The sequence below is a fragment of the Bos mutus genome, chromosome 18 (genome assembly GCF_027580195.1).
Source record: "Bos mutus isolate GX-2022 chromosome 18, NWIPB_WYAK_1.1, whole genome shotgun sequence".
Taxonomy (NCBI): Eukaryota; Metazoa; Chordata; class Mammalia; order Artiodactyla; family Bovidae; genus Bos; species Bos mutus.
Genome location: NC_091634.1, coordinates 46595845 through 46623581, shown reverse-complemented (window position 1 = coordinate 46623581; position 27737 = coordinate 46595845). Strand labels below are relative to the sequence as shown.

Below are 27737 nucleotides of genomic sequence, written 5' to 3'. Positions count from 1 at the left end.
ATTTGCCTTTATTTTTGTAGTTTGTGTAAAGAGATCCAGTTTCATTCTTTTGCTTTTGTATATTCCCTTTCCTAGTACTTTGTGTGGGTGAGAAAACTATTCTTTCCCTACTGAATTATTTTGGCTCCCTTGTCAAAAATCGGTTGACTGTAATGGAAGGGTTTATTTCTGGACTCGTCTGTTCCACTGATCTCTTATCTTTATGGCAGTACCACATTGTTTTAATTACTGTAGCTTCTACCTTTCATTCTGGATGCCTTTTATTACTTTTTCTTGCCTTATTTCTGTGACTAGAACTTCCAGTATAAAGTTGAATGGAAGTGGCAAGTGCAGACATTATTGTCTTGATTCCTGATCTTTGGGGCAAAGCATTCTTTTACCATTGAGTAACAGTTAGAACTGGACATGGAACAACAGACTGGTTCCAAATAGGAAAAGGAGTACGTCAAGGCTGTATATTGTCACCCTGCTTATTTAACTTATATGCAGAGTACATCATGAGAAATGTTGGGCTGGAAGAAGCACAAGCTGGAATCAAGATTGCCAGGAGAAATATCAGTAACATCAGATATGCAGATGACACCACCCTTATGGCAGAAAGTGAAGAGGAACTAAAAAGCCTCTTGATGAAGGTGAAAGAGGAGAGTGAAAAAGTTGGCTTAAAACTCAACATTCAGAAAATGAAGATCATGGCATCTGGTCCCATCACTTCATGGGAAATAGATGGGGAAACAGTGGAAACAGTGTCAGACTTTATTTTTTGGGGCTCCAGAATCACTGCAGATGGTGACTGCAGCCATGAAATTAAAAGATGCTTACTCCTTGGAAGAAAAGTTATGACCAACCTAGATAGCATATTCAAAAGCAGAGACGTTACTTTGCCGACAAAGGTCCGTCTAGTCAAGGCTATGGTTTTTCCTCTGGTCATGTATGGATGTGAGAGTTGGACTGTGAAGAAAACTGAGCACTGAAGAATTGATGCTTTTGACCTGTGGTGTTGGAGAAGACTCTTGAGAGTCCCTTGGACTGCAAGGAGATCCAACCAGTCCATTCTGAAGGAGATCAGCCCTGGGATTTCTTTGGAAGGAATGATGCTAAAGCTGAAACTCCAGTACTTTGGGCACCTCATGGGAAGAGTTGACTCATTGGAAAAGACTGATGTTGGGAGGGATTGGGGGCAGAAGGAGAAGGGGACGACAGAGGATGAGATGGCTGGATGGCATCACTGACTCGATGGATGTGAGTCTGAGTGAACTCCAGGAATTGGTGATGGACAGGGAGGCCTGGCGTGCTGTGGTTCATGGGGTCGCAAAGAGTCGGACATGACTGAGCGACTGCACTGAACTGAACTGATGACATTAGTGATTGGATTTTTCATAGATGCCTTTTTATCAGATTGAGGAAGTTCCTGTCTATCCCTAGTTTGCTGAAAGCTTTTTACCCATAATGAAAGGATGTTGAATTTTGTCAAATGTTTTCTGTGTCTGCTGAGATTGTCATGTAGTTTTTTATCCTTTTTTCAGTTGATATGGGGAGTTGCAATAACTGATTTAGGGATGTTAAGCCATTCTTGCATTTATAGGATAAGTCCCATTTGGTCATGGTATGTAGTAATTTTTGTATGTTTGCTAGTGTTTTTATAGAGTAGTTTTGTGTCTATATTCAGAAGAGATTTTGATTTGTGATTGTCTTTCCTTGTGGTGTCTTTGATTTCTGTTTTAGGGTAATAATGGCCTCTTAGAATGAGTTGGAAAGTATCCCTCTACTCGTTTTTGTAAAATTTTGTGGGAGATTGGCTTTAATTCTTCTTTAGCTGTTTAATAGAATTCATCAGTGAAGCCACATGATCCTGGACATTTTTTGTGTGAAAAGTTTCAGTCACTAGTTGTTAAACATCTGTTCATATTTTCTTTTCCTCCTTGAATCATTTTTTGTAGTGTATGTATTTCTAGGAATTTGCTCATGTTATCTTGGTTATCTAAATTGTTGGCATACATTTTTTGAGAATATTCTCTTGGAATTCTTAAAATCAGTAGTAATGTTCCTAGTTTCACTCCTGAGTAAGTAATTTAAGTCTTCTTCTTTTTTTTTTCCCTTGGTTAGTCTATCTAAAGGTTTGTCAACTTTTGAGTTTTTCAAGAATCTATTTGGTTTCATTTATACTGTACTCCTCTTGCATGCTTTTGATTAATTAGCTCTTTTTCATCTTTTGTCTTAATGTGAAATATAACATTGATTTGAGAGTCTTCTGTTTTCCGGGAGTTGGTGATGGACAGGGAGGCCTGGCGTGCTGTGATTCATGGGGTCACAAAAAGTCAGACACAACTGAGCGACTGATCTGATCTGATCTGATACTATACTCCTCTTGCATGCTTTTGATTACTTGGCTCTTTTTCATCTGTTGTCTTAATGTGAAATATAACATTGATTTGAGAGTCTTCTGTTTTAATATATACATTTACAGCTATGAATTCCCCTTTGAGCATTGCTTTACCTAAATCCCCTACAGTTTGGTATGTTGTGTCTTCTTTTTCAATCATCATCAGAAAGTATATTAGAAAGTATTTCCTACTTTCTCTTTTCCAACCCATTGGTTATTTAGGAATGTATTATTTAATTTTAGTTTGTGAACTTCTCAGACTTCTTTCTGGTATTGATTTCTAATTTCATTCTATTGTGGTTGAAGTATATACTTTGTATGATTTAAATCCTGTATATTTACTGAAGCTTATTTTATGGTCTGGTATGTGAAAGATGTTGCTTGCATATTGAGAAGGACATATATTCTGCTCTTGTTTAATGGAGTGTTCTATAAACACCTGTTAGGTCTAGTTGGTTTATAGTGTTGTATAGATACATTGTTGATCTAGTAATTTCCCTTCTTTTTTTTCAGCTGATGAATTAATTAGTCCTAAAGACATTGATCCTGTTCAGCGTTTTGTCCCTCTACAGAATCAACGAAATGTGAGCATGAGGTTTTCCAATCAGGTAAAGAGATTTTATTTTATGATTTAGAGTCATCCAGACAGTTAAAGCTTAATTAAAGCATAAATTTTATTCTAAATGGGTTTTTATTGTTCCTTGTGAGAGCAAGGCATTTCTCTGTTCTGGTTAGTTAAGATTTACTTGTGGTAAAGGTTATTTGTTAATGAGAAGGTATGAGTCGGATGTTTCCAACAAGATGTCTCACAGGTAAACATTTTCACCTTCACAGTGGTTGACTTTACAGTAGCAAATGTCTTTGAGAAGATTTATGTGTGGGTAGCACTGGGACAGATGAGATGGCACCGTTACATGAACGCCCGCCCCCCACCCCATGCTTGATGTCTATCTAGTGATGTGTCTCTGTGATAGGCCTAAGTGATGGACAGAGCTGATCTTAGTACTTGGTGACATGTCAGGGAAAGGAATAGTTAAAATTTTTTTTTTACATTTAGGAGCTATAGATTCAGACTGTGTTGTGTCAACAAAATAAGTGTTTGCAGGATCAGCAAGATTGATGTTGACTTGAGCATACCCTCAAGTATTAAATGATACCAGTAATGACGACTGTTAAAATGAAAATGTTGTGTGGATTGTTGAAACTGCCTGAGGAGAGAGGGAATGAACCTGAGTATGTGCCTGGGATTCCAAGCAGTTAAAATGTATTTAATAAGAATAGCATCATCGGTAACAGAAAATATGCTTACAAATTAGCATTATAAAATGCTCCTTTTACTTTAAATATATGTATAATACACAAACACACACACATAAATACTTCTTTTAATGAGAGAAAGGGAAAGCCACCTAGCCTCATTAGTAGGTTCTTTCACACTATTTCTCTGCTGCTTTTGCTGGTCCTCAACAAAACATCTAGTTACTATGAGTGGTTTATAGATGAAAAACTTTGGGGGAGACTTTTAAGTAAATGTTAAGATTTTCTCAGGAACATAAAAATGCCTGTGTTAATATGTGGTAGAGATTTTATGCTGATCTATTAGTTCCCATATAAGGAAGAGATTTGGCCTTTGTCCTTATTTAACACTTGTCTCACTGCAGTACAAGTGTACATTCTGGATGTATTTGAGACATGCAATTTTACCTGAAGAAATGGGAAAGTGGAAATGTATTTTACTTCATATTGCCTAGTGCTGTGACTCTGAGCCATTTTAAGACTGGTATGTTTCATTTACATAGCATGTGTGACCCACTTCTAGGGTGATGAAATCTCAAGGCCTTTTTTAGAATATAAAGTGACCTGTTGGTCACAGATTTGAGGTATAGGGGCAGGAACCAGATTACATCAAAGCACACAGCTAACATAATGAATAGTTAAAACATTTACTTCATGCTTGCCACATATGATGAGGGCCGCGGGTTATGTATAATTTTTTACATACAATATACTTGCAATGCTCTTGCCCACTCAAAAAATCAGGGTACATGTGAGTGAGAGTGAATTTTATAGAGCATTTATTCTAAGTGTACTTATTATATGGAAATCATTTATGCCTCCCATGTGGAGCTACATCCTATCTAAGAGCCTTTTTCTAGGGCCAGGACAGAGGCTTCTCTCTTGCAGCCGAGTGGGGATTATTACATCTGTGCAGGGTTGTATGTTTCTGACAGGGAGATCATAGGAAGGGCTGGCAGCAGAAAATTGGTGGGAGGTGTCATTGCTCTACCCTACTGGGAGCTTGGTTGTGGTAGTATATAAAATAGTGAGGTGCCTTTGCCACTTTCTCAGCTGTGTAAGCAGTAGCCAAGACATAGCATGCTCATAGACATTGTTGGGACTAGCTGACTTGGCTTGGTGAAATATGAAGTCAGACATGGCTCTCTACTTGAAATGCTGGTGTCAGTGGCCTTTCAATCATGATTAACTAAGTCAGATCCTGGAATTAACTGATCTTTGGGAATTGATCCTGCCAAATGTCAGAAAAATATGTAGAGTAGTAAAGTTCAGACATTTCTCAGAAATAAGAGACATCTCCTGGCAACCCACTCCAGTATTCTTGCCTAGGAAATCCCATGGACAGAGGAGTCTGGTGGGCTACAGTCCATGGGATCACAAAAGAGTCAGAGTCAGACATGACTTAGCAACTGACAATCCAAATGGTTAAACAACAGGTGAATGGTTAAGAAATATTGTATATCCATACAACAAAATACTAATCAGAAACAAAAATTGTAAACTGTTGATTTAAGTAATATGGTTAAATCATCTCCTAGACACAAGAGTACCTACTGCATGATTACGTTTATGGGAAGTACTAGAACAAGCAACACTACACTTAGATATTAAAAGTCAGAACAGCGGTTATCTTGCAGTGGGGCAGGGGAGTGGCTGACTGAAAAGGAGTATAACGAACCTTTCTAGGGTGGTGGAAATACTCTAACCATTGATCTCTGGGTGGTGGTTATAGAGGTATATATATTTGTCAAAACTTACCCAATAATACACTTAACATTTATGCCTTTACTATATGTAAATTATATATCAATAAAAAGTCTGCTTAATTCTTTATATTAAATATCTGTTAATAAAATAGAAGTATTGCAAGGGCTTAAAATGCCTCTTCTCCAGAGTGTCCAAGAAGTATTCCACCTCATGAGAAGCAGAGATATAAAAAAAGCTAGAGTTTCTCCTGTACAGCTTTGAAGCCAGTGTTTTGATTCCATTTTAAATGATTAAATCTTATGTAGTTAAATTTCCCTTAAAGAGCCACCAAGAGATCATTCTCCATTTTTTGGTTTAAAAAATTAAATCTTGGGAAGTCTTATTAAAAAAAGAGAGAGAGACAGCTCAGACTTCAAAGGAAGCTGTGTTAGGGGTCCTCATGACCACTCTTTGCCCCAGTGATTCACTGGAAGGACTGTCAGGACTCAGAAGCTGTTACACTTACAGTTTTATTATTAGGTTGGTGAAAAAGTAATTGCAGTTTTGGACTGTGAATTTTAAATCATTACACCTGGGCTCAAACACATCTTTATTAATCAAAATAGGAACCATTATAATCAACACATTGTTGCCAATGAGAGATAGTTTGTTTATTCTTGTAGCATAAAAATCTGTGCTTTAGGATTCAACAAACTCCAAGAGTTCTACTTGCAAAATGTTGTTGAGATGCTTAAAGAAGTGGTCGTCAGTTGATGAAAGGTCAGGTGAATGTGGTGGATACGACAAAACTTCTTAGCCGAATTCATTCAAGTTTTGCAGCATTGGTTGTGCAATATGTGGTCAGTCATTGTAGTGGAGAAGAATTGGGCCCCTTCTGTTCACCAATACTGGCTGCAGGCTTTGCAGTTTTTGTGCATCTCATCAATTTGCTGAGCATACTTCTCAGATGTAATGGTTTCACTGGGATTCAGAAAGCTATAGTGGATCAAATGGGCAGCAGACCACCAGACAGTGACCATGACCTTCTTTGGGTGCAAGTTTGGCTTTGGGAAGTGCTTTGGAGCTTTGTCTCAGTCCAGTCATTGAGCTTGGAGAAGGCAATGGCACCCCACTCCAGTGCTCTTGCCTGGAAAATCCCATGGACAGAGGAGCCTGGTAGGCTGCAGTCTATGGGGTCGCAAAGAGTCGGAGATGACTGAGTGACTTCCCTTTCACGTTTCACTTTCATGCATAGGAGAAGGAAATGGCAACCCACTCCAGTTTTCTTGCCTGGAGAATCTGAGGGACGGGGGAGCCTGGCGGGCTGCCGTCTATGGGGTCACATAGAGTTGGACATGACTGAAGCAACTTAGCAGCAGCAGCAGTCATTGAGCTGGTTTTTGTCGGTTGTCATATAAAATCCGCTTTTCATTGCACATCACAAACTGATCGAAAAATGGTTCATTATTGTTGCACAGAATAAGAGAGGGCCACACTTCAACAATTTTTTTGATTTGATGTCAGGTCACGAGGCACCCCCACTTATTGAGCTTTTTACCTTTCCAGTTTGCTTCAAATGCCAAATGACTGTAGAATGGCCAATGCTGGTCAACTTCTTCTGTAGTTATAAGAGGATCAGCTTCCATGATCCTCTGAATCTGTCATTGTGAACTTCTGATGGCTGGCCACTGTGTTCCTCATCTTCAAGGCTCTCATCACCTTTGCAAAACTTCTTGAACGTCCACTGTGCTGTACATAGCAGTTGCTGTGAGTTGTGTCCACTGGTTTACAACCCCTTTTGAATTTGAATGAGAAAATCACTTGAGTTTGCTTTTTGTCTAACATTATTTCCCTAGTCTAAAATAAATATAAAATAAGCTGAAAGTAATGTCATAAACAAAAAAAAGCAAGAAATGCATATTAAAATGATGTATAACATAACCACATTTATTTTACAATGTATTCCAATATCAAATGGCAAATTTCAACAATGAAAAACCACAATTACTGATAGCTTACTGTGAACGATGTTGATGTTGGATTCTTGATCTCCAAAGAAGAGGATTTAGCTTCAGGTCTGACATAGACATCAGAAGGGGGAGAGAGAGTGCCCCTCACTAGTCTTAGCAAGGGAACTATATACTTTTTCAATTGGTTATTAAGAATAAATCAAAAGAATGTCTCAAGGTTGTAAAGGTCTTACCATACCCACTCCCACAATAAAGATTTTAAGATAACAGGATTGGTCAGAAGGTTCTTAAGAGGGAGAAACATGTCCTTAAGCAGGATACATTGTTGTTCTATAATCAATCATTGGTACAGAATTTAAGGAAAAACATACCTTTGAGCAAGATGAGTTGTTTTGTTGTGTAATCATTAACTCTGGGCTTAAAGAACAAAATGTTTTATGTGACTAAGAATGTAGGAAATGTGTGACAAGGAACGTAGAAAACAAGAAGTTGTCCTTTTCTCCTCCTAGAGGGCTCGGTACCCGCCCCTCCTCTTCCTTGGGGACCCCGGACTCCGCATCAGCCTCCCTGAGAATTAACTCTTCCATTACTTTTGCACCAACCTAATCCAAAAAAAGGATCGAATGGACAAAATTAGTGAAGACACACAAATCAAATCTGAGAAAACCAGGCACAGGCTTCCAAATGGTCTCTCCCAGTGGAATCATGTGAGACATAATTACCCAGGAAGGATGTGTGACAACATATGCAAAGTATTGCAAACCAGGAAATCTTGCTGAGGAAATCTTGCTGAGGAAATCTTGCTGAGACTTGAGTGTCCAGGGTTTTTATTTTAGGGGTCAGTCATATAAACGTGTAGCACCTGTATGATTGCCCTCAGTTATTTAAGCTCTCGTTACCCCTCAGAGAAGCAGCAGATGTTCTCTGTAAATCACATTATTGACATAAACTATCTAGATACACTGGTACAGTATGACCCAAGGCCTTTGGCATGCGGAAACACTCTTATCTGACAGAACCTTACAGGAAGCCAGAATACTCATCCTGAAAGCATGCCTTTCTTGGGAATTTTCAGGATTTAGACAACCCAGGCCTTCTGGACCAGCTTATTCCTTCACAGCAGGTTATGGCAGAAGGAAATTTTCCAGAATCCAGAGAGCAGGGAGTGTGTTAGAACTTTAGAAAGGTCCCTCCTTCAAGTATGCATGGGGCTATTGGCACATTATAAATCCAAAACATTGAGGACTGAATTGAGAGCTGTTGATTGTATTAACATTACTCTTAGCAAATTAATTTTAGGAAAAGGGGATTGCTTTTGTAGCTGGGATTAAAATCAAGGTTGGGAAACTGTGGTATCATTTGGGATGAACCTCCTCACTGCTCTCCCACTAGTCAGAAATCACTGTTTTCTCTTGATGTTACTTGAAGAATAAAATACCATTATATAAATAAGGGGTTTTTTTGTTGTTCAACTGTCAAGTCATGTCCGACTCTTTGCGACCCCATGGAATGCAGCCTGTCAGGCTTTCCTGTCCCTCACCATCTCCTGGAATTTGTTCAAATTCATGTCCATTCAATCAGTGATGCCATCCAACCATCTTATCCTCCATTGCCCTCTTCTCCTCCTGCTTTCAATCTTTCCCAGCATCAGCATCTTTTCAGTGAGTTGGCTCTTCACATCTGGTGGCCAAAGTATTGGAGCTTCAGTATCAGTCCTTCCAATGAATCTTCAGGATTGATTTCCTTAGGATTGACTGGTTTCATCTTCTTGCTGTCCAAGGGACTCTCAAGAGTCTTCTCCAGCACCACAGTTCGAATGCATCAATTCTTCAGTGCTCTACTTCCTTTATGGTCCAGCTCTCACATCTGTACATGACTATTGGAAAGACCATAGCCTTGACTATATGGACCTTTATCAGCAAAGTGGTGTCTTTGCTTTTTAATATGCTGTCTAGGTTTGTCATATCTTTTCTGCCAAGAAGCAACCACCTTTTAATTTCATGGCTTCAGTCACCATTTGCAGTGATTTTAGAACCCAAGAAGAGGAATTCTGTCACTGCTTCCACCTTTTTCTCTTCTGTTTGCCATGAAGTAATGGGTCTGGGTGCAATGATCTTAGTTTTTCTTTGAGTTTTAAGCCGGCTTTTTCACTCTCCTCTTTTACCCTCACCAAGAGGCTCTTTAGTTACTCTTCGTTTTCTGCCATCAAAGTGGTATCATCAGCATACCTGAGATTGTTGATATTTCTTCCAGCAATCTTAATTCCAGCTTTAGAGGAGTAGAAAGAAAAGTAGAAAGAAACACTGGTTTAGAGGAACAGAAAGAAAAGCATTGTGAGCAGTAGCAGATATACTTAATAGTATTGTGAGATTTTGACCAAAAGAAAACAAAACAAGAAAACCTTTGCAGACTTACAATATAAGTTCCTAGAGATCAGAGACCATGTTTTATTCATTTCTGTAGCTTCAGGATCTGTCATAGTACCCTAACACCTGTTATATAGGAGGTTCTCAATGTTGAACTTGAGTGTTTGTGTGTGCTTAAAGGTGTATGTGGGAGGAAGGTATGTCATGGGAAATAGTGGACTTATGCAAATATCTAAATCTATTTCTTTAATCGTGACATCTTTCCTGCTGTCTAAACTTTAAGTTTTACCTACCTGGTGATCGTACTCCACAGATCTAGTAGCAAAACTCAGCGTTTCTGGGTGTATGCTTAAGTCCGACTCATTGAGTTATATATTATATCTCAGTAAAGTAGTTTAAAAAAAAAAAAGAAACCCAACATTTTTGATGCCAAATTTATCTTCTTTGTATTCATAGCCCCTGTCTTGGATAAGGACTGTCTTCTTGTACCGGTAGCTCTATTTTCAGGTGGTTATCACATTGGCTTTGCCTTCACAGAAGCATCTCCATTTGTTTCTTCATAATTATTCCCACTGCCACATATCACTCAGGCTTCATTACTACTCAATGGCATGGTTTTAATAATCTCTGTCTTTAATCACTCCTCCTGTTTATTCTCTGTGCTTGAGAACACAGGATCTTATAAAGTATGAGTTCATTTATCTCATTTCCTGAAAACCCTCCATGACACACTGTTGCCTACAGGGTAGAGTCTAAATTCCATATCCTCACATAGTCACTTCATCTCCTTGTTTTTCACTTACATCTTGCAATTTCTGCAAATGTCTCCCAACCATTCCTGTACTACAGTCTCAGCTGACTTGCTGATCTACTATTCACTCACTCCCAGGCCTCCATTCGTAGTACAACCTTCATCCTGAAACCCTGGCCTCTCACACAGAGTCCTTTAAAATCCAAGCCCAATACAGTCTCTTCCTTTGCCCACATGTGAAAGTTACATAGATGCATTGTGTAAAAAGTGAAATAATACAGAAGATATCCCAATGCAGTTGTGTTACGTTTGGGAGTATTAACCAGTTCGCAGTTTCCCCATTTCCAGAAAAGTCTTTTTTTAAAACAAAACCAGATCGATTTTCACCTCTGACTCTAAATATCTGAATAATGTAAATGTAACCCTTAGAGAAAGTCATGTGCTTATCTCAACTTCTACTGTTTCATTGTTCTTTCCTTTCTGAATGTCCCTGCCCTCTTCTGTAATTCTCTTTCTGTTTGCACAGCTTTCTATAGACATTATTTATGAGTAGGTATTTTAGCAAATTCCTTAGTTTTCCTTTGTCTGATAATGTCTATTTCCCTTTCATTTCTGAAGGATAATTTCATTATATGCAGGATTCCTGATTGACGGTTGTTTTCTTTAATTCAGTAAGAATTATTGTGTACTTCCTCTGGCCTCCATAGTTTCAGTTGAGAAGTGAAGTGAAGTTAAAGTTGCTCAGTCATGTCTGACTCTTTGCGACCTCCTGGACTAGTCCATGAAATTCTCCAGGCCAGAATACTGGAGTGGGTAGCCTTTCCCTTCTCCAGGGAATCTTCCCAACCCAGGGATCGAACTCAGGTCTTCTGCATTGCAGGTGAATTCTTTACCAGCTGAGCCACAAGGGAAGCTGTTGAGAAATCCCTTGCCAATTCAATTTTGTGTTCTTCTACATATAATATTCCATTTCTCTTGGACTAAGTCTACTTATGCCCCTGGGTGGAAGACCAGGAGATAACTAACTCAGCTGATGCAGTTATCATCAGCTCAGATGTATCAGCTCACTTGCTGGTTTCTAGGTGTGGATCAGGGGTTGGGTAGTCTTGTCATTGCTGTGAAGCTGCTTCTATAGGCTGCAAAACTCCATGCTGGTGTGCTGGTTGTGGAGTGAGGGTTGGGGTGGTCCTTGGAGCTTTACCGCTGCTATCATGGATGAATTGGTCTGCCCACTAAAACCTGATTTGTGGAGTAGGGGTCATGACAATTCACTGGGGCTTCTTTGCTGATGCTGCAGTTGTACTGACCCATCAAGTGCACTGGTTGTAAAGCAGAGGTTAGGTGGGCCCACCAGGGCTTTGATGCTACTGGTGAAGGCAGAATGGCCAACTGATAACCCTCAAGTAGAGGAGCCAGAGTTGGATCTTTCCACTTGGTCACTGTTATGGTTCTTGTTTCCCAGTCCTTTAGACAGGGAGAAGAGACTTTTGTGTTTATGTTTTGGGTCTATGCTTGTTGGTTATTTCAGGCTGCAGGCCTGTCCAGTGCTCAGCCCGGTGTGTATTGGATCTTAGAAATCTCACCACATTGCCATCCTTCAGGTCCTGAGGTTGGGTTAGCCAGCCAAGTCCACTGCCTTCTTTTTAGCCCTCACAGTTCTTGACTCATTATCCATTGGATTATGTTCAGGGTAAATAATTAAAAGTTATATGAGTCTTGTTCCTTCTTGCCCCCTTTTTCATGGATAATTAATCTTCATAAGTCTTTCTGTGAATAAAAATTAGAGTTAAGATTTGTTCTGTTCCTTAGTCTTTTTCTGTAGAATAATTTTTTAAAAATATTTGCTATCATTTATTGAACAACAATTAAACATTTATTTTTTAATTATTTTATTTATTTATTTTTATTTTTGGCTGCACTGAGTCTTTGTTGCTACGCACAGGCTTTCTCTCATTGCAGCCAGTTGGCACTACTCTTCATTGCAGTTCACTGGCCTCTCATTGCAGAGGCTTGTGTTGTTGAGCACAGGTTCTAGGGCGCGAGGGCTCAGTGTTTGTGAATTGCAGGACCTAGAGCACAGGCTCAGTAGCTGTGACACACGGGCTTAATTCCTCCACAGTGTGTGGGATCTTCCAGAATCAGGGATCGAGCACATGTCCCTTGCATTGGCAATGTCCCTTCCATTGGCAGGCTGATTCGTTACCACTGAACCACCAGGGATGTCCTGTACATTTATTTTTAGTAGAAGCTTTATTGAGATAAAATTTACATTCTATGTAGTTCACTAATTTAAAGTGTACAAATCAATGGATTTTAGTATATTCATCACAATAAATTTTAGAATATTTTCATGACCCAGTCACTCTCCACAGTCACTCTCTACTTTCTTCAACCTTCCTGTCTCTCCCTATCCCAACCCTAGGCAACTGCAAATCTACTTTTTGTCTATATGGATTTTTCTATTCTGGGTATATCATATAAATGATTTCATATAATGTGTGGTATTTTGTGACTGGCTTTTTTCACTCCACACAATGTTTTCTAAGTTCATAGAAAACATTGTTAGAGCGTACATCTGTATTTCAGTCCTTTCTGTGGCCAAATAACATTTCATTGTGTGTATTTACTACCCTTTATTTATCCATTCATCTGGTGATGGACATTTGGGTTTTTCCCACTTTCTGACTACTGTAACTAATGCTGCCATGAAATTTGGTACACAAAGTTGTGTGTGACTTGTTTTCATTTTTCTTGGTTATAATGGAATTGCTGAGTTATTTGATAATTTTATGCTTAACATTTTGAGAACGGCAGGCTGTTTTTCAAAGTGATTGCACCATTTTGACCTTCTACTGGCAGTGTATGAGGGCTCCAATTTCTCTACATTCTTGTCACTACTTATTGTTATCTTTTTGATTATAGTCTTCTAGTGTGTAAAATGTGGTTTTGATTTGCATTTCCCTAGTTACTCTAGTTACTAAAGCCATTGAGCATCTTTTTGTGTGTTTTGGGAGGAATATGTATATGTATCTGTTTGGGCAAGTATCTCAAGATATTGTGGTCATGTTAAAATTGGGTTCTTTGTATTTTTATTATTGTTTTGTAATTTTTCTTTATGTGTTCTACATATGAGTTCCTTCTATTATTTGAAAATATTCCCTCCCATTTGGTGAACTACTATTCCAGTTTCTTGATGGTGTCATTTGAAGCACAGACAATTTCCACTTTGATAGTCTGATTTATCCGTTTTTTCTTTTTTGGTTGCTATGCTTTTGGTGTCGTATCTAAGAAACCATTGTCTAATCCAGGGTCACAAAGACTTATGCCTGTGTTTTCTTCCAAGAATTCTATAGGTTTAGCTTTTATATTTACACCTCTGATTCATTTTGAGTTAATGGTAGGCATTCAACTCCATTCTTTGTATGCGGATATCCAGTTGTTAGAGCACCATTTGTTGAATTTCCTGACTGATCCTTATCTTTGTTATTATTGTGGTAAAATATGCATTGCATGGTATTTACCAATTTAACCATTCATAAGTGTACAATTCAGTGGCATTAAATTTGCAATGTTGTATAACCATCACTGCTATCTATACCCAAAACTTTTTCATCATCTCCAACAAAAACTCTGTACCCTTTAAACAATGACTCTCTCTACTCCCCTCCCTCCAGCTCCTGGTAACCTCTATTCTACTTTCTGTCTTTATGAATCTGTCTGTTCAATACCTCATATAAGTAGAACCATGCAATATTTGTCTTTCTGTGTCTAGCGAATTTGTAGACATAATACCCAAGGTAATTTTTTGTTTTATTGATGTAGTGTTTTGCTTTCTTCCTGTTGGCTATTTTTCACATACCTGGTGATCCTCCTTTGTTCAGTGATATATTAGGTAATAGATGGCCTGATTATTCTCCGTGTATTAAGTGGTACCCCCCATCCCCCAGTCCCAACAGGAGGTAAGAAAGAGTTTGTCTCTTGGAGATCTTGGTGGGGAACAAACATGCCCCTCCTCACCCTTGCCAAATGAGGCCAAGACTGGAAGCATTAACTCACCCCAGCCAGTTTGTTTAGTATAGGAAAAGAACAAGTATTTGAGAGTCCACTGCCAATGCAGGGGACACAGGTTTGATCCCTGGTCCAGGAAGATCCCACATGCTGCAGAGCAGCTAAGCCTGTGCATTGCAACTGCTGAGCCTGCCATGCCTCAACTACTAAAGCCCACGTGTCTAGAGCCCATGCTTCCCAACAAGGGAGGCCCACTGCAATGAGAAACCTTCACATTACAATAAAGAGTAGCCTCTGCTCACCACAACTAGAGAAAGCCTGTGTGCAGCCACGAAGATCCAATGCAGCCAAAAATAAATAAATAAAAGATAATGTAAAATATTTAAAAAGAGAGAGAAGAACTTCGTTTTATTGCTGATGGTGGTTCTTGTGTGGGGCCTCAGGCTAGCCACTGTGGCCTTTAATCAGTTCTCTGTCATGCCCCACTTCTCCCATCAGCCCTCCATTATATCTGCAAACCAGGTGCCGCTCCGGAACCCCTGTTTTTGGTGGATCAGCTCCCATACCTCTGGCAGCATTATGGTGATGCCCCCTCAGCCCTCCATTTGCCATCTTTTACACTAGAAATGTGCTGAAATGTCCTATTTTTTGCCCAAATTTAGTCATTTTTAGCATCTATATGGTCATTTCTGTGGGGTCTGCAGAAGAATAAGAATTCAGTGTAAGTGCTCACACCACTGTCTAGAACTAGAAGCCTCACTTCCCATGCTAGTTTCTCATTGTTTCTCTTAAGTATCTTTTTCTCCAGCCACACTTTGTGCTTCTTCAGATCTTGGCTGATGAACCTAACACTGGGATTTGAGCAGAGTAGATGTTCACTGAACAGTTGTGATAGCCCCAAGTAGATGCAAATCAAGTAGATAGAAACCAAGTAAATTAAATACCAAATTTTCCAACTTGGTAAAGAAACGTGTGAAAGAGATAATTTACACCAAACTGTTAATCTGTTCTTTTTTTTTTGTAGATAGAGTAACAGTGCCTGCTCTACTTACCCCTACTTTCCTATGTCATGTTTGATTTGGAAAAGATAAATTATGCAAAAGATCATATTATCTAATCATACTGTAAATTACTCCCTGAAAATAATTTGACTCTTTTGTGACCGTATGGACTGCCAGTCTCCTCTGCCCATGAGATTTCCCAGGCAAGAATACTGGAGTGGGTTGCCATTTTTTTCTCCATGTTTTAACATGTGTCATGTCATTGTAGTTGGTTTACACGCCTGACTCTCTGGCAGGGGTCCTCAGAGTAGGGCATGTGTCTTATTCTTCTTTGTCTTCTATTAGACTAGTTTGGTATTTTACAGGGCTAGAAAAAGGAACGGAGAAGGCAATGGCACCCCACTCCAGTACTCTTGCCTGGAAAATCCCATGGATGGCAGAGCCTGGTGGGCTGCAGTCCATGGGGTCGTGAAGAGTCGGACACAACTGAGCAACTTCACTTTGACTTTTCCCTTTCATGCACTGGAGAAGGAAATGGCAACCCACTCCAGTGTTCTCGCCTGGAGAATCCCAGGGATGGGGGAGCCTGGTGGGCTGCCGTCTATGGGGTCGCACAGAGTTGGACACGACTGAAGCGACTTAGCAGCAGCAGCAGAGAAAGGAAATGAGAGAAATAGAAAACCACTATTGATTTTTGCCATCTAATGATTACAGGCATTGTACAAACTGTTTTATATGTATTATGTCAGAACTTAATGCTTTTCTGAAATAAATATTATTATACTTGTTTTATAGATTGATAGTGTAAGTCTCAGAAAGGTTTGGTGATTTTTCCAAGGTCGTACAGTTGTCAGGTGGCAGAACCAATACAAAGTTGTAAACTGAAGAAGGAAAAGTGAAAGGGGTGTCAAGCATGGAAACAGTGATTTTTGTAATGGTATGAAGGAGTTAACAGAGGAAATATTTTGCTTCCTGAACAACCTAGCTTAATACCACATCACAGAAAACTCATTTCACCTGTGCTATAGGACACTGAGAGGCTTTTGGAAATGATCTGAAAAATTAAGTGGAAAGATGTTATATCTGTGCAAAATGTATGTTGAGATTCATAATATATATCATTTATCATGTTTAAAAGGTGTAATTGTCACTTTCTTCTTCCCTGTTAGTACTGGGATGAGACCAAGTCCACAAGTCTAACAGTAATTTTATTAGGGAGTTCCTTCTTCCTATCCAAAGGAAAATAATATTTAGAGGTTATAAGCTGCTTTATTTGAGAATTTGCCCTCCCTTCTTTTACCCTAACTTGTTCCTATTCAGGGGGCCCATCATTTTCTGTTGCCTAGGTAATTCTGGTGCCAGCTATCTGCTGATTAGCTGTGAATGAGACTTAGACTGTTCACACTACAGAGCCTCTAACCGTGTCAACATGAGGAAAGTTGCTTGGAGACTGTATTTGTTTCAAACCTTTGCTACTCATTCATATTTGGAAGAAACTGTAAGCAGCTGACTGTGTACATTTCACATATTCAGTGTATTCTGCATTATGGTTTTCCACTGGGGATAAGGTAACGCTAAAAGGACGTCCTTTTATAGCAGCTGGGGGCTTTCTGGAGTTCTGTAGCAAATGAGCTTTATTCTGAAGTATGTGTTATACTAATCAACATACAGAAGATTCCTGGTTCAATAGGAAAGCAAACTTAATATCTTTCTAAATGTTTGCAGGATTCAGTCTGAAACTAACATGTTTAACAGGCAATAGAATAAGACCAGCCAGGAATTGGTTTTCTTTTCTTCATTTTTAAAGCAATTTGCAAAAAACTGAACTGAACTGAATTTTCTTGAAATAGATACTGAGTACAGTAGAAATGTTACATAAATAAGCCATTCTACTATCAAAGGAAGAGTCACAGAAAAAAACACTGTGATCTGAAAATACTGTTTTAATATTCAAGAATATAAATAGTAGAGATTTCATAGAAACATGGTAGTTGAGATACCCAGCAGTTAATGAAAAGTTACAAGGTTGTGTTGCTCTTGCACATGGCTCATGATAGGAACTGAAACTATGAGAGCAGTCAATTTTGGAAAGTCAGGGTACGAGTAATGCAGATGGCTGAGTAAAGGAATGTTCAAGGAAGGGCCCGATAAGGATCTAACAAGAAGGTAAAACAGTGTCACTGGATTGAAAGTGTAAAGGATCTTAACTCTGAGACAGTGGGTCAAGAAAGCTGACTGACTAGTTGGCTGGGGAGAACAGCACAGCATTGGCAGAAATTCAAGTGCTGGTGTTTAGACCTTGCATGATTCACCTTAGTGTAATCTGGAGAAGGTCTCCTAGGATTTATGAAGGGCAGTTCTCTAATCTGTGGAATTATTTGGCTGAATCTTATTCATGAATCTCTGCCTAGCACTTTTGTTGCTGGCTTCCCTGATCTAGGTTACTGGTAACTTTTGAGTGATTTTAGTAAATAGTGTGCTCAGAAGCCAGATTGTAGGGAGTTAAAGAGTGATTAAACGGTGGGAGACCATCTGTTCAGGAAGTAAGTGTGCTGCAGTCCAAGACAGGTTATAAGCCTATCCTAATTTAGTAGATATGTGTATAGCACTCCTAAATATGGATTTATACCTGCTTCCCTTTTTTACATTCTTGTTTCAGATATGTTCACAGTTTTTAAAGGTTTATTAATCTTTAAAGGTGATTTAGGGAAATTTTGCATGAAGCTCAGTTTTATTTGTTCATTCTAAGGCTCTGAAATAGTTTAACGAGTTTGAGACATAATTTCTACTTAAAGGATTAAAAAAAAAACTACTTCATTAGCTTGGCAAAGAAAGAAAGTGCTTGTGTGGGACCAAAAACCCAAAATTATCTACAAGCATGGGAATGAATTTGAGTGCTGAACAGAAGTTCGTATGATTATCATAATGAAACAGCATAAAATAGTCAAGGCATCAGAAATGCTTCTGAAAGCCTAGTCTGCATGAGTTCTCTTCAGGAATACTATCTTCAGTCTTTAAGGGAAATAAAAGGCTCCTATTAACTTGTATTTATACCAGAGCCAATGAAAATTAAATGCTTTGTCAAAGGCATCCAGACCTGAGAAAAGTTAAATTTCAAGTTAAAAAAAAAAAGATTAAATATAATAACATCATTCTAATTAACCCACTGAACTTGTTAAAATTAAAAGTTCCAATAATAGGCATGAGATATAATGAAAGATTTCATCTACAAGATGAAAACTTCTTATAGTCATGGCTGAAATGTAAAAGAAGTAAAATAGTCCAAAGCAAGAAAACAAGGTTTATTATCCAGAATAAAGATGTGCAGGGTCCTGTTTGATCTAGTTCTTATGTTTGATCTAATACTTATGATCTAGTATTGTTTTAATGAATCTACTACAAGTATCAATTTGTGCCCTCTTATGATTCAACACACTGAGCCTACTTATATTCCTGGCATTTTACTCTGAGAAAAGAATCCTGTTTATTCATAAACATAAATAAATTTATGAATTTACCTGGGACTTTCCTACTTCCCTTTTTTCTTATTTTTGAATCTTCAAAAAGTTTTAAAGGTCTTTTTGATCTTTGAAGAAAAGTATATTCTTTGTATCTATTCTAACCCTCTCTTTTTTAATGATTCATATTACAAGGAGCCACCCTGGGAGCCTCCTTCCTGAGGAGCAGTGTGCTCTTACAAGGTCCTTAGAGAGTTACAGGTATTTTTGCCATTGTACTGAATAAAATATGAGTATTTTTGGTCAGCCTCTTGAAGCAGTATTTTACATTTATGGCATATCATCGTGATAGAGCAGATCATGTGTGTTGAAGCACCCTTGAGAGAATTCAGGTTCACATTTATCATTTTCATTGACACCCAAGCTTTGAATCTGAGAAGTTAACTAGCACATTTAATATACCAATTAAAATGGATTGATCTGCTTTGGCAGTCTTTGGAGAAAAGACCAATATGAAAGAAATGTTTTTTAGTGTAAGAGCTTAAAGCTTCTAAATTTAGAAAGAAAATCAGTACTTATTTACTAAACCATGTACATATTTATACAGATCTGAGCTAAAAACATATACACTTGATCTCTCATTTTTCAAATTAATGAAGAAAAAAGGGTTTCATACTTTGTTTTCTGAAAATACAGGTGTATAAAATTTTGCATGAATTATTTTCTTGAAGATTAAAGAATACTACATATGTATGTAATAGATTTTATTTTTAAGGAGGTGGTATAGTATAGTGGCTTTGCGTCGTACAGGCCTAACTCTAAAACTGATTTCTTCTGCTTACTAACTCTATGACCTTGGAAGGTTTAATTAATCTCTCTAAGCCTCACTTTCTTCCTCTATTAAATAGAGATAATACTTCATAACTCATGTGGTTGTATGTAATTAAACGGTAATAGTGTATGTAAAGCTCTTAACAAAATGTCTGACATTATAAGACCTAAATAAATATTATTGCTAATTTTATTTTGTTCCAGTAACTTATTTTATAAATAATATTACTTTCTCATTAGTGAGAATGAGAAAAATTCTAAAAAGTCTGGAGAAAAACATATTCTCAATGTATTGGCTGTTAATATGCATAGGCTTTCTTATCATATGTAGCCTCACTGGATATTCAGTTTTGCATTTGCTAATACTTACTTACACCATCATAGTTATTTTTCATATTATTTCTATAAAATGTTATTTTAAATGCCTACATGATGTTTCTTTGGCTATATCAAGTTTCCTGTCTCTTTAATGTAATAATTTCTATTCTGGAAGTATATTGGGATTCTGTGATAGCTCAGCTGGTAAAGAACTGAGCTCCTGCAATGCAGGAGACAAGAATCAGCCTGCAATGCAGGAGACCCCCATTCGATCCCTGGGTTGGAAAGATCCACTGGAGAAGGGGTAGGCTACCCACTCCAGTATTCTTGGGCTTCCCTGGTGGCTCAGCTGGTAAAGAAAACACCTGCAATGCAGGAGACCTGGGTTTGATCCCTGGGTTGGGAAAATCCCCTGGAGAAGGGAACAGCTACCCACTCCAGTATTCTGGCCTGGAGAATTCCATGGACTCTATAGTCCATAGGGTCACAAAGAGTCAGACACAACGGAACGACTTTCATTTCATCCTAATAAGGGCTGTTTAAGATTTAATGTTTTTTAAATTAATTTATTTATTTTAATTGGAGGCTAAACTTTACAATGTTGTGGTGGTTTTTGCCATACATTGACATGAATTACATTTTTAAGAAACTGCTGATATGACTAAATTGCTTTCCATCTAAAGGTCTCTACCTACTTTTCTGTTCCTAAATTAAATATTTTATATTCTGTAGCATTCGTTAGCTAATAAAAATAAGGCAAGAGATTATAAGATAAAACCATTTTTCATACCCACATAAAAATCATAAAAATGAAAATCACTTTCTAGAAACTTTCCTAACACACCCTTGATCTGAATGTATTGTTATAGACCTTAGCCTAGATTGGGGAATGTTTTATTTTTTTATTCAAATGTATCTATGTAAACTGTAAAACCATTTTGTTTATTGACTGTACTCCACATACATGATAGAATATTTAAAGTATATTAAGAGAATAGTAAGATTATCAAGAGCATCTTGTGTTATTCCCTCAAAATAGGTCAGGAGACTGAGATTCAGAAAGTGAGAGTCCGAGGTCACACCTGTATATATGCAAGGATGGAACCCAGTGTCCTGCAGTGTGGGCTGGTGAGCCATGTATACCATGGTCAAAGTGCACATTTACTGCATGGTATTAAAGAAAATGGGCTTCCCTGATGGCTCAGCGATAAAGAACCTGACTGCCAATTGAGGAGACGTGGGTTTGATCCCTGGGTCTGGAAGATCTCCTGGAAAAGGAAATGGCAACCCACTCTGGTATTCTTGCCTGGGAAATCCCATGGACGGAGGAACTGGGCAGGCTACAGTGCATGGGGTCGCAAAGAGTAGAACACAACTTAGCAACTAAACAGCAACAACAAAATTAGAGAAAATACTATTCAGTGACACTTAATAAAAATGATAGGCAGATTATTCAGGACCATCACAACAGGTATAGAGACCACTGCTGTATGATTTTACAGTGGGGACAGAGATTGGATTCAATTCCAAATACAGCATGGGCAAAAGGGAATTTATAGCCAAGGAGCAGGGTTGGGGTCAGTGGATGGAAAATTACTCAGAGGAAATATCACGGGTAAGGGGGATTCTGTCTAACCCAACCCAGCAGCCAACAAGATTCTTTGTTTAAGACAGTCCAGGGTGATCAGATATCACTTGGGGGATGGAAACAGATGAGAAATATGAACACATACAGAAGGTAAACAAATAGATATAGATGGTGAGGGTTCTAGTTAAACTGACTTAGGACTCTTGCTGAAACTGAGTTTTATAAGGAAGCACACTGATGAGCCTACGAGGAGGTTCAGGAGCTTGACTAAAGTTTGTTTAAGTGAAGAATCATCGTCAGTGAGACTTATTAATGTTGTTTTCCTATGTCTTCATTGTCCCTAATTATGACTAAGAGAGATAGTCTGAAGTAGGCATGTCTTTTACTAGTGCATCTTCCACACAATAGCTAGCATAGTGCTTCTATAGCTAGGCCAACAGATAGTCATTTATCAACCCGTCACCAGCTGGAATATGAAACCACGTTTACTTTCTGTCATACCTTTGTTTTCTCCTATCTTAGAAAGTGTTTTCACTTTTTTTTTTTTTTTAGTACTCAGAGTTTGACCTTATTAATGCTCATTATATATTAAAATACTTCTTATATGAACTTTTATAATGTCTGTGGATTAAACATTATTATTGGGCTATTTTTCAGAAGTTAAGATTTGAATTTGTGAAGAGTTGGAAAGAATAAAGGAAGGATTAGCTTCATTAAGTAAGGAGCCACTTGAATATATGTTTTAGATTATATCCAATTTTAAAAAAATTAAATTTTGAGTATTTGACCTGTTAAATTCCTTTTATCTCTTTGTATGTCTTTGATTAAGACTGTCCCTATACACATGCAAGTCAGTGTTTTAATTTGGACAAGTGCTTTTTAAAAAATATGTAAGATAGTTCCACTTTAAAAATTAGCCCTGTATTGATGGTTTTGATTTGGCATAGATAAAACTTAAGTGCCTGTTGCATTTTCTCAGATTACATTATCCTGTTGCATCCCATACTTCTTCAGACTATTAAATTAGAGATGTCAGAATATAATGCCTAGGAAATATCTCTTTTGAAAGTCACTTTCATTGGCTTACAAGATCTTAGGCAATATTCATATAAAGCATATAAATTTCACATAATTTGATACATTTTATGAATTTTCATGAAAAAACCTTCAGATTTTGTTGTTCTTAATTATTTTTGTGAGCATTTTATTATTTCCTCAGTCTTATTTCAAACATCTTTCATCGTGGGAGCCTGTGATTTGGAGAGCGAAAGGAACACTGGCAAGGCCAGACGACTGAACACTGATTATGACTCCTCTATCATTAATCAGAAACTGAAGAAACTAATCAGGTTAGCCTAAATATATGAGTTGAAGGTGGCAATGAAGAAATAATTATGTGTAGCCAAGCATGAGCCCTTCCTTGCAACTGCATAAAAATTGTTAAAAGTAGGAGATAGACTTTTAAGTTCTCAGGAGCGTCTGTGATAATAAAGATTAAAACTAGGCTAACAGAGATAGGGCATTAAGAGATACAAATTACTATGTATAAAATGAATAAGGATATATTGTACTTCACAGGGAGTATAGCCAATATTTTATAACTTTAAATGCAGTATAATCTATAAAAATTTTGAATCACTGTGTTGTAAACTTGAAACTAATATAATATTGTAATTCAGCTGTACTTCAATAAGAAAAAACTAGACTGATGTATTCTAGTAATGTTGAGATGCCTCTAGTAATGAATAGATCTTTTCTTTTGAATTGCAGGCATTAACTCACCCAACTATAGAGATGTTTAATTATTCCTGACCTTAAAAAAAAAAAAATCCTCAATTGTGCCCCTCTGTCATGTTCTCTTCTTCCTTTCTTTCAAACATCTTAGAAAAATATTTGTATGATCTCCATTTCTTCAGCTTCCAATCACTACCTATATGCAGTCTGACTGCTTATACCACTGATCTACTAAAATCACAACCTCCTAATTGACATATCCATTGATCTCTTTTCAGATTTTAGTCTCATTGTCCTCAGACATTCAACACCATTGAACACTCCCTTCTTTGAACTTTGTGAAAACTTAGAAGTAATTTTTGATTGCTCTGCGCCTATCTATGTCACTACTTGTCCCCCTCCCAGTCCAGTCCTGTCAGTTCTATGTCCTAAATATTCCTGATATGTTTTCACTTGCTCCTTCTTCATTCCAACCACTCTGATCTTTCAACTGCAGCCCTCCATGAATATCCTTGTGCCCACTCTCCATTCTGCAAACCATGTCTATATAGTAGCCATTATAATGTATGTTAATATAGATAAAATGCTTGGGCAGAATCTGACCTACAGTAGGCACTATATATGTATTTATTACTGTTGTTCTAAAAATGTAAATTACATTGAGTCTTTTCATTGTTTGAAACTCTTTTAGTGGCTTCTCATTCCACTTAGATGAAAGCCAAATCCCTTGTTGCCTTAGAAGCCCCTTTTGGGCCTTAACTCCACCCTTATTCCTTTTTCTTTTGCTTGCCTGTTATGCTCCAAATACACTAGTTTCCTCTTAGTTCCTCAAACACTTCAAGTCTTTTCTTCTCAGGGCCTTTGCTGTTCATTCTGCCTCAGTGTTTGTTACTAGATCTTGTTCCTTTTTGCTGTTGAAGCCAGTCTCAGATTTAATGACATCCTCCAGGAGAATTATTTTCTGACCATCAATCTAAAGTAGGCCTATCTCCAGTTACTATATTGTATCACCCTTTACATTTATCCGTTTTATTCTTACAGCTCAGATGCCTTTTTCTATAAAGTTCTCCTCCATTCTCTGAGACTAAATTAGCTACTCCCTCCCTTGCCTTCAAAGCACTGGTTAATAGCATTGTATTTACTATTCTACTAAACTCCATATATGGTTTGCCTTCTCTGTTATATGGTGAGCTCCTAAAGAATAGGAATAACATTGCATCAGTCTTTCTGCCATGCCTGGTGCCTACCATGATACCTGGAGGAATGAACAAGTAAATAAACGGTCTAAGGCAGGAGAATTTGTAGTACACAGACTTGCTGAGTTGTGATCTCATCAATATGGAAGACATTTAGGTTTACTCTGCTGAGAGCAATGGTAGCATGTGTCCTCTGCAGTCAGGTCCTCAGTTGAGAATCCACTCTAGAAATAATCTGGCCTCAACCAGTGAAGGCGGCTCTGTACAATTAAAAGCTCATGGGATTCTAGAGCTTGCTAGATTCCTCTGTGTAACTGTTGGATCTCTAACCCAGCAGCTATAAAACTTATCACAGGTTCTCCTTTCTCTGTTTAATTAGCCCAGTCTTTTTGTCCTTGGGAAGAGCATCTAGTGCTGAAAGAGAAGGTAGCACAGGTTTTTATACTTTTTACTCTTCAAAGCCTCTCTTCTTAGGTGGCTTTCACATTGTACTGAAGGTCCATGTGGCCTGTCTGTTCATTTCCACTCATACTTGGAGCTGTGCATTGGCAGTTCTCTAGTATGTGAACACCACGAGTCAGTGTTTCTCCACCTGGGCCCATGTAGTCATTTTAGCATTATTTTGAGAAAATAGACAAGACCTTTAGCCTGGTCATTTCTTTAAGATAAAAATGCAGAAGCATCCAGTTGCAGCATGTGCTTAGACAGGAGTGAAAACAGTTTTACAAATCAATTTGTTGTGACAAAGTGATGATTAGTATTCTCTTCCAAGATAATTGCAGTCACTGAAAGGACTGCTTTCCAAAAACATTGCCTGATTTATTCATTCAGACATTTGAAACTATATGTCTGAGGTTTGGGAATACTTTTTAATACTCATGTGTTTTCCTCTTAAAAGCTAGTATAATCACTAATTCAGTGTATAAATTCAGGGGTCCTAAAGGGCCATTTTATCCCTGGCCAGCTTCACTCTTAAGCCAGGTTTAGCTTTTTAACTATGCTTATTGTTGTTATTTGTCAGGTATTTCCACTTGCCTTTCCTCTGCTTCCCTATTAATTTTCTCCATGTAGCTACTTTGGCTTGGTTGAAAATGTCAGAACAAGATGCCAGGGTGTTGGAGTCAGGATGTGCCTTGTGTTCAAACTGCTGTAGCCTGTTACTTGGCTCTTGTGGCAAAACTACTGCGACTGTGGTGTCTCCAGTTGAAATTGAGATGTATTAATATAAAGCATCTGCCTGGTTTCTTCAGCTAATGAGGTTTTGCTGAAAAATGAGTGTAATGAAACAATGCTGGATGTTGGCAGGACCTACTGATGAAGGCTAATGAGCGTAAATAAGTTTCTGTAAGGCCCCAGCAGCAGAGGCAGAGAATGTTTCAAATGCACTGCCCTTGAGGCAAGACCAGCTTGTGTGGGGTGTGACCTGTTTATTTGTTGGCTTCTTTTATTCTTTTCTTCTCTCCCTCCTCCTATGCTCTTCTTTCAGTAAAAGATCCATTCAAACCAGCCACAGATTGTTTTATGCAGCATAGAGCATGTTAAAAATAAAGCTGCTTATACCAGGGCTTAATACAATGTTGCAAAAATAAGAATTATGTTTTTTACATACTGTACACATTATTTAATAGAAGAAACTTAATTGCCAAGAATTTAAGAAATAAATTCTATCAAAAAGGAGATAAGAAAATAGGTGTTTTGTACACACCACTTGGAGTTTAGTTTTCTTTGAACCTGATTTCAAGAGAATGTAGAGGGACTCTTGGTAGAACACAGAGGCTTTTGCTCACACCTCTGCTCCCTGTTCATAGTAATGCTTCCTAAGGCCCACTTGACCTCACACTCCAGGATGTCTGGCTCTAAGTGAGTGATCACAACATCATGGTTATCCAGATCATTAAGATATTTTTTGTATAGTTCTTCTGTGTATTCTTGCTACATCTTCTGAATCTCTTCTGCTTCTGTTAGGTCCATGCCATTTCTGTGTTTTATTGTGCCCATCTTTGCATGAAATGTTCCCTTGGTATCTCTAATTTACTGGAAGAGATCTATAGTCTTTCCCATTCTATTGTTTTCCTTTATGTCTTTGCATTGTTCACTTAGGAAGGCTTTCTCATCCCTCCTTGTTATTCTTTGGAACTCTGCATTCAAATGGGTATATCTTTCCTTTTCTCCTTTGCCTTTCACTTTTCTTCTTTTCTCAGCCATTTGTAGGGCCTCCTGAGACAAGCATTTTGTCTTATTGCTTTTCTTTTTCTTGGGGATGGTTTTTATCACTGCCTCCTGTACAAGGCTACAAACCTCCATCCATAGTTCATCAGGCACTCTTGTCTATGAGATCTAATCCCTTCCAGCAGAGCTATTTTAAATCCTAAAAAAACGATGCTGTTAAAGTGCTGCACTCAATATTCCAGCAAAGTTGGAAAACTCAGCAATGGCCACAGGACTGGAAAAGGTCAGTTTCCATTCCAATCCCATAGAAGGGCAATGCCAAAGAATGTTCAAACCAGGGCACAATTGCCCTCACTTCACATGATAGCAAAGTCATCCAGGTTAGGCTTCAACAGTATGTGAACTAAGAACTTCCAGATGTACAGTTGGATTTAGAAAAGGCAGAAGAACAAGAGATCAAATTGCCAATATCCCTTGGATCATAGGAAAAGCAAGGGAATTCCAAAAACACATCTACTTCTGCTTCATTGACTATGCTAAAGCCTTTGACTGTGTGGATTGCAACAGACTGGAAAATTCTTGCTGCTACTGCTGCTAAGTCGTTTCAGTTGTGTCCGACTCTGTGTGACCCCATAGACAGCAGCCCATCAAACTCCCCCATCCCTGGGACTCTCCAGGCAAGAACACTGGAGTGGGTTGCCATTTCCTTCTCCAATGCATGAAAGTGAAAGTGAAGTTGCTCAGTCGTGTCCGACTCTTAGCGACCCTATGGACCGCAGCCTACCAGGCTCCTCCGTCCATGGGATTTTCCAAGCAACAGTACTGGAGTGAGGTACCATTGCCTTCTCTAAAAAGACACGGGAATACAAGACCACCATACCTGCCTCCTGAGAAACCTGTATGCAGGTCAAGAAACAAGTTAGAACTGGATATGGAACAATAGACTGTTTCCAAATTGGGTAAGGAGTAGTCAAGGCCGTATATT

General features: G+C 38.2%; 1 protein-coding gene across 2 annotated transcripts in view; it reads left to right on the top strand.

Moving 5' to 3' along the window:
• Window positions 1-27737, top strand: part of PHKB (phosphorylase kinase regulatory subunit beta) — a 227914-nt gene that overhangs the window by 138180 nt on the left and 61997 nt on the right. For both annotated transcript variants that reach the window (XM_070388471.1, XM_070388472.1), the window contains one exon: window positions 2894-2988. In XM_070388471.1, coding sequence (XP_070244572.1) covers window positions 2894-2988 — 95 coding nt within the window. The remainder of the gene's footprint in view (window positions 1-2893; window positions 2989-27737) is intronic.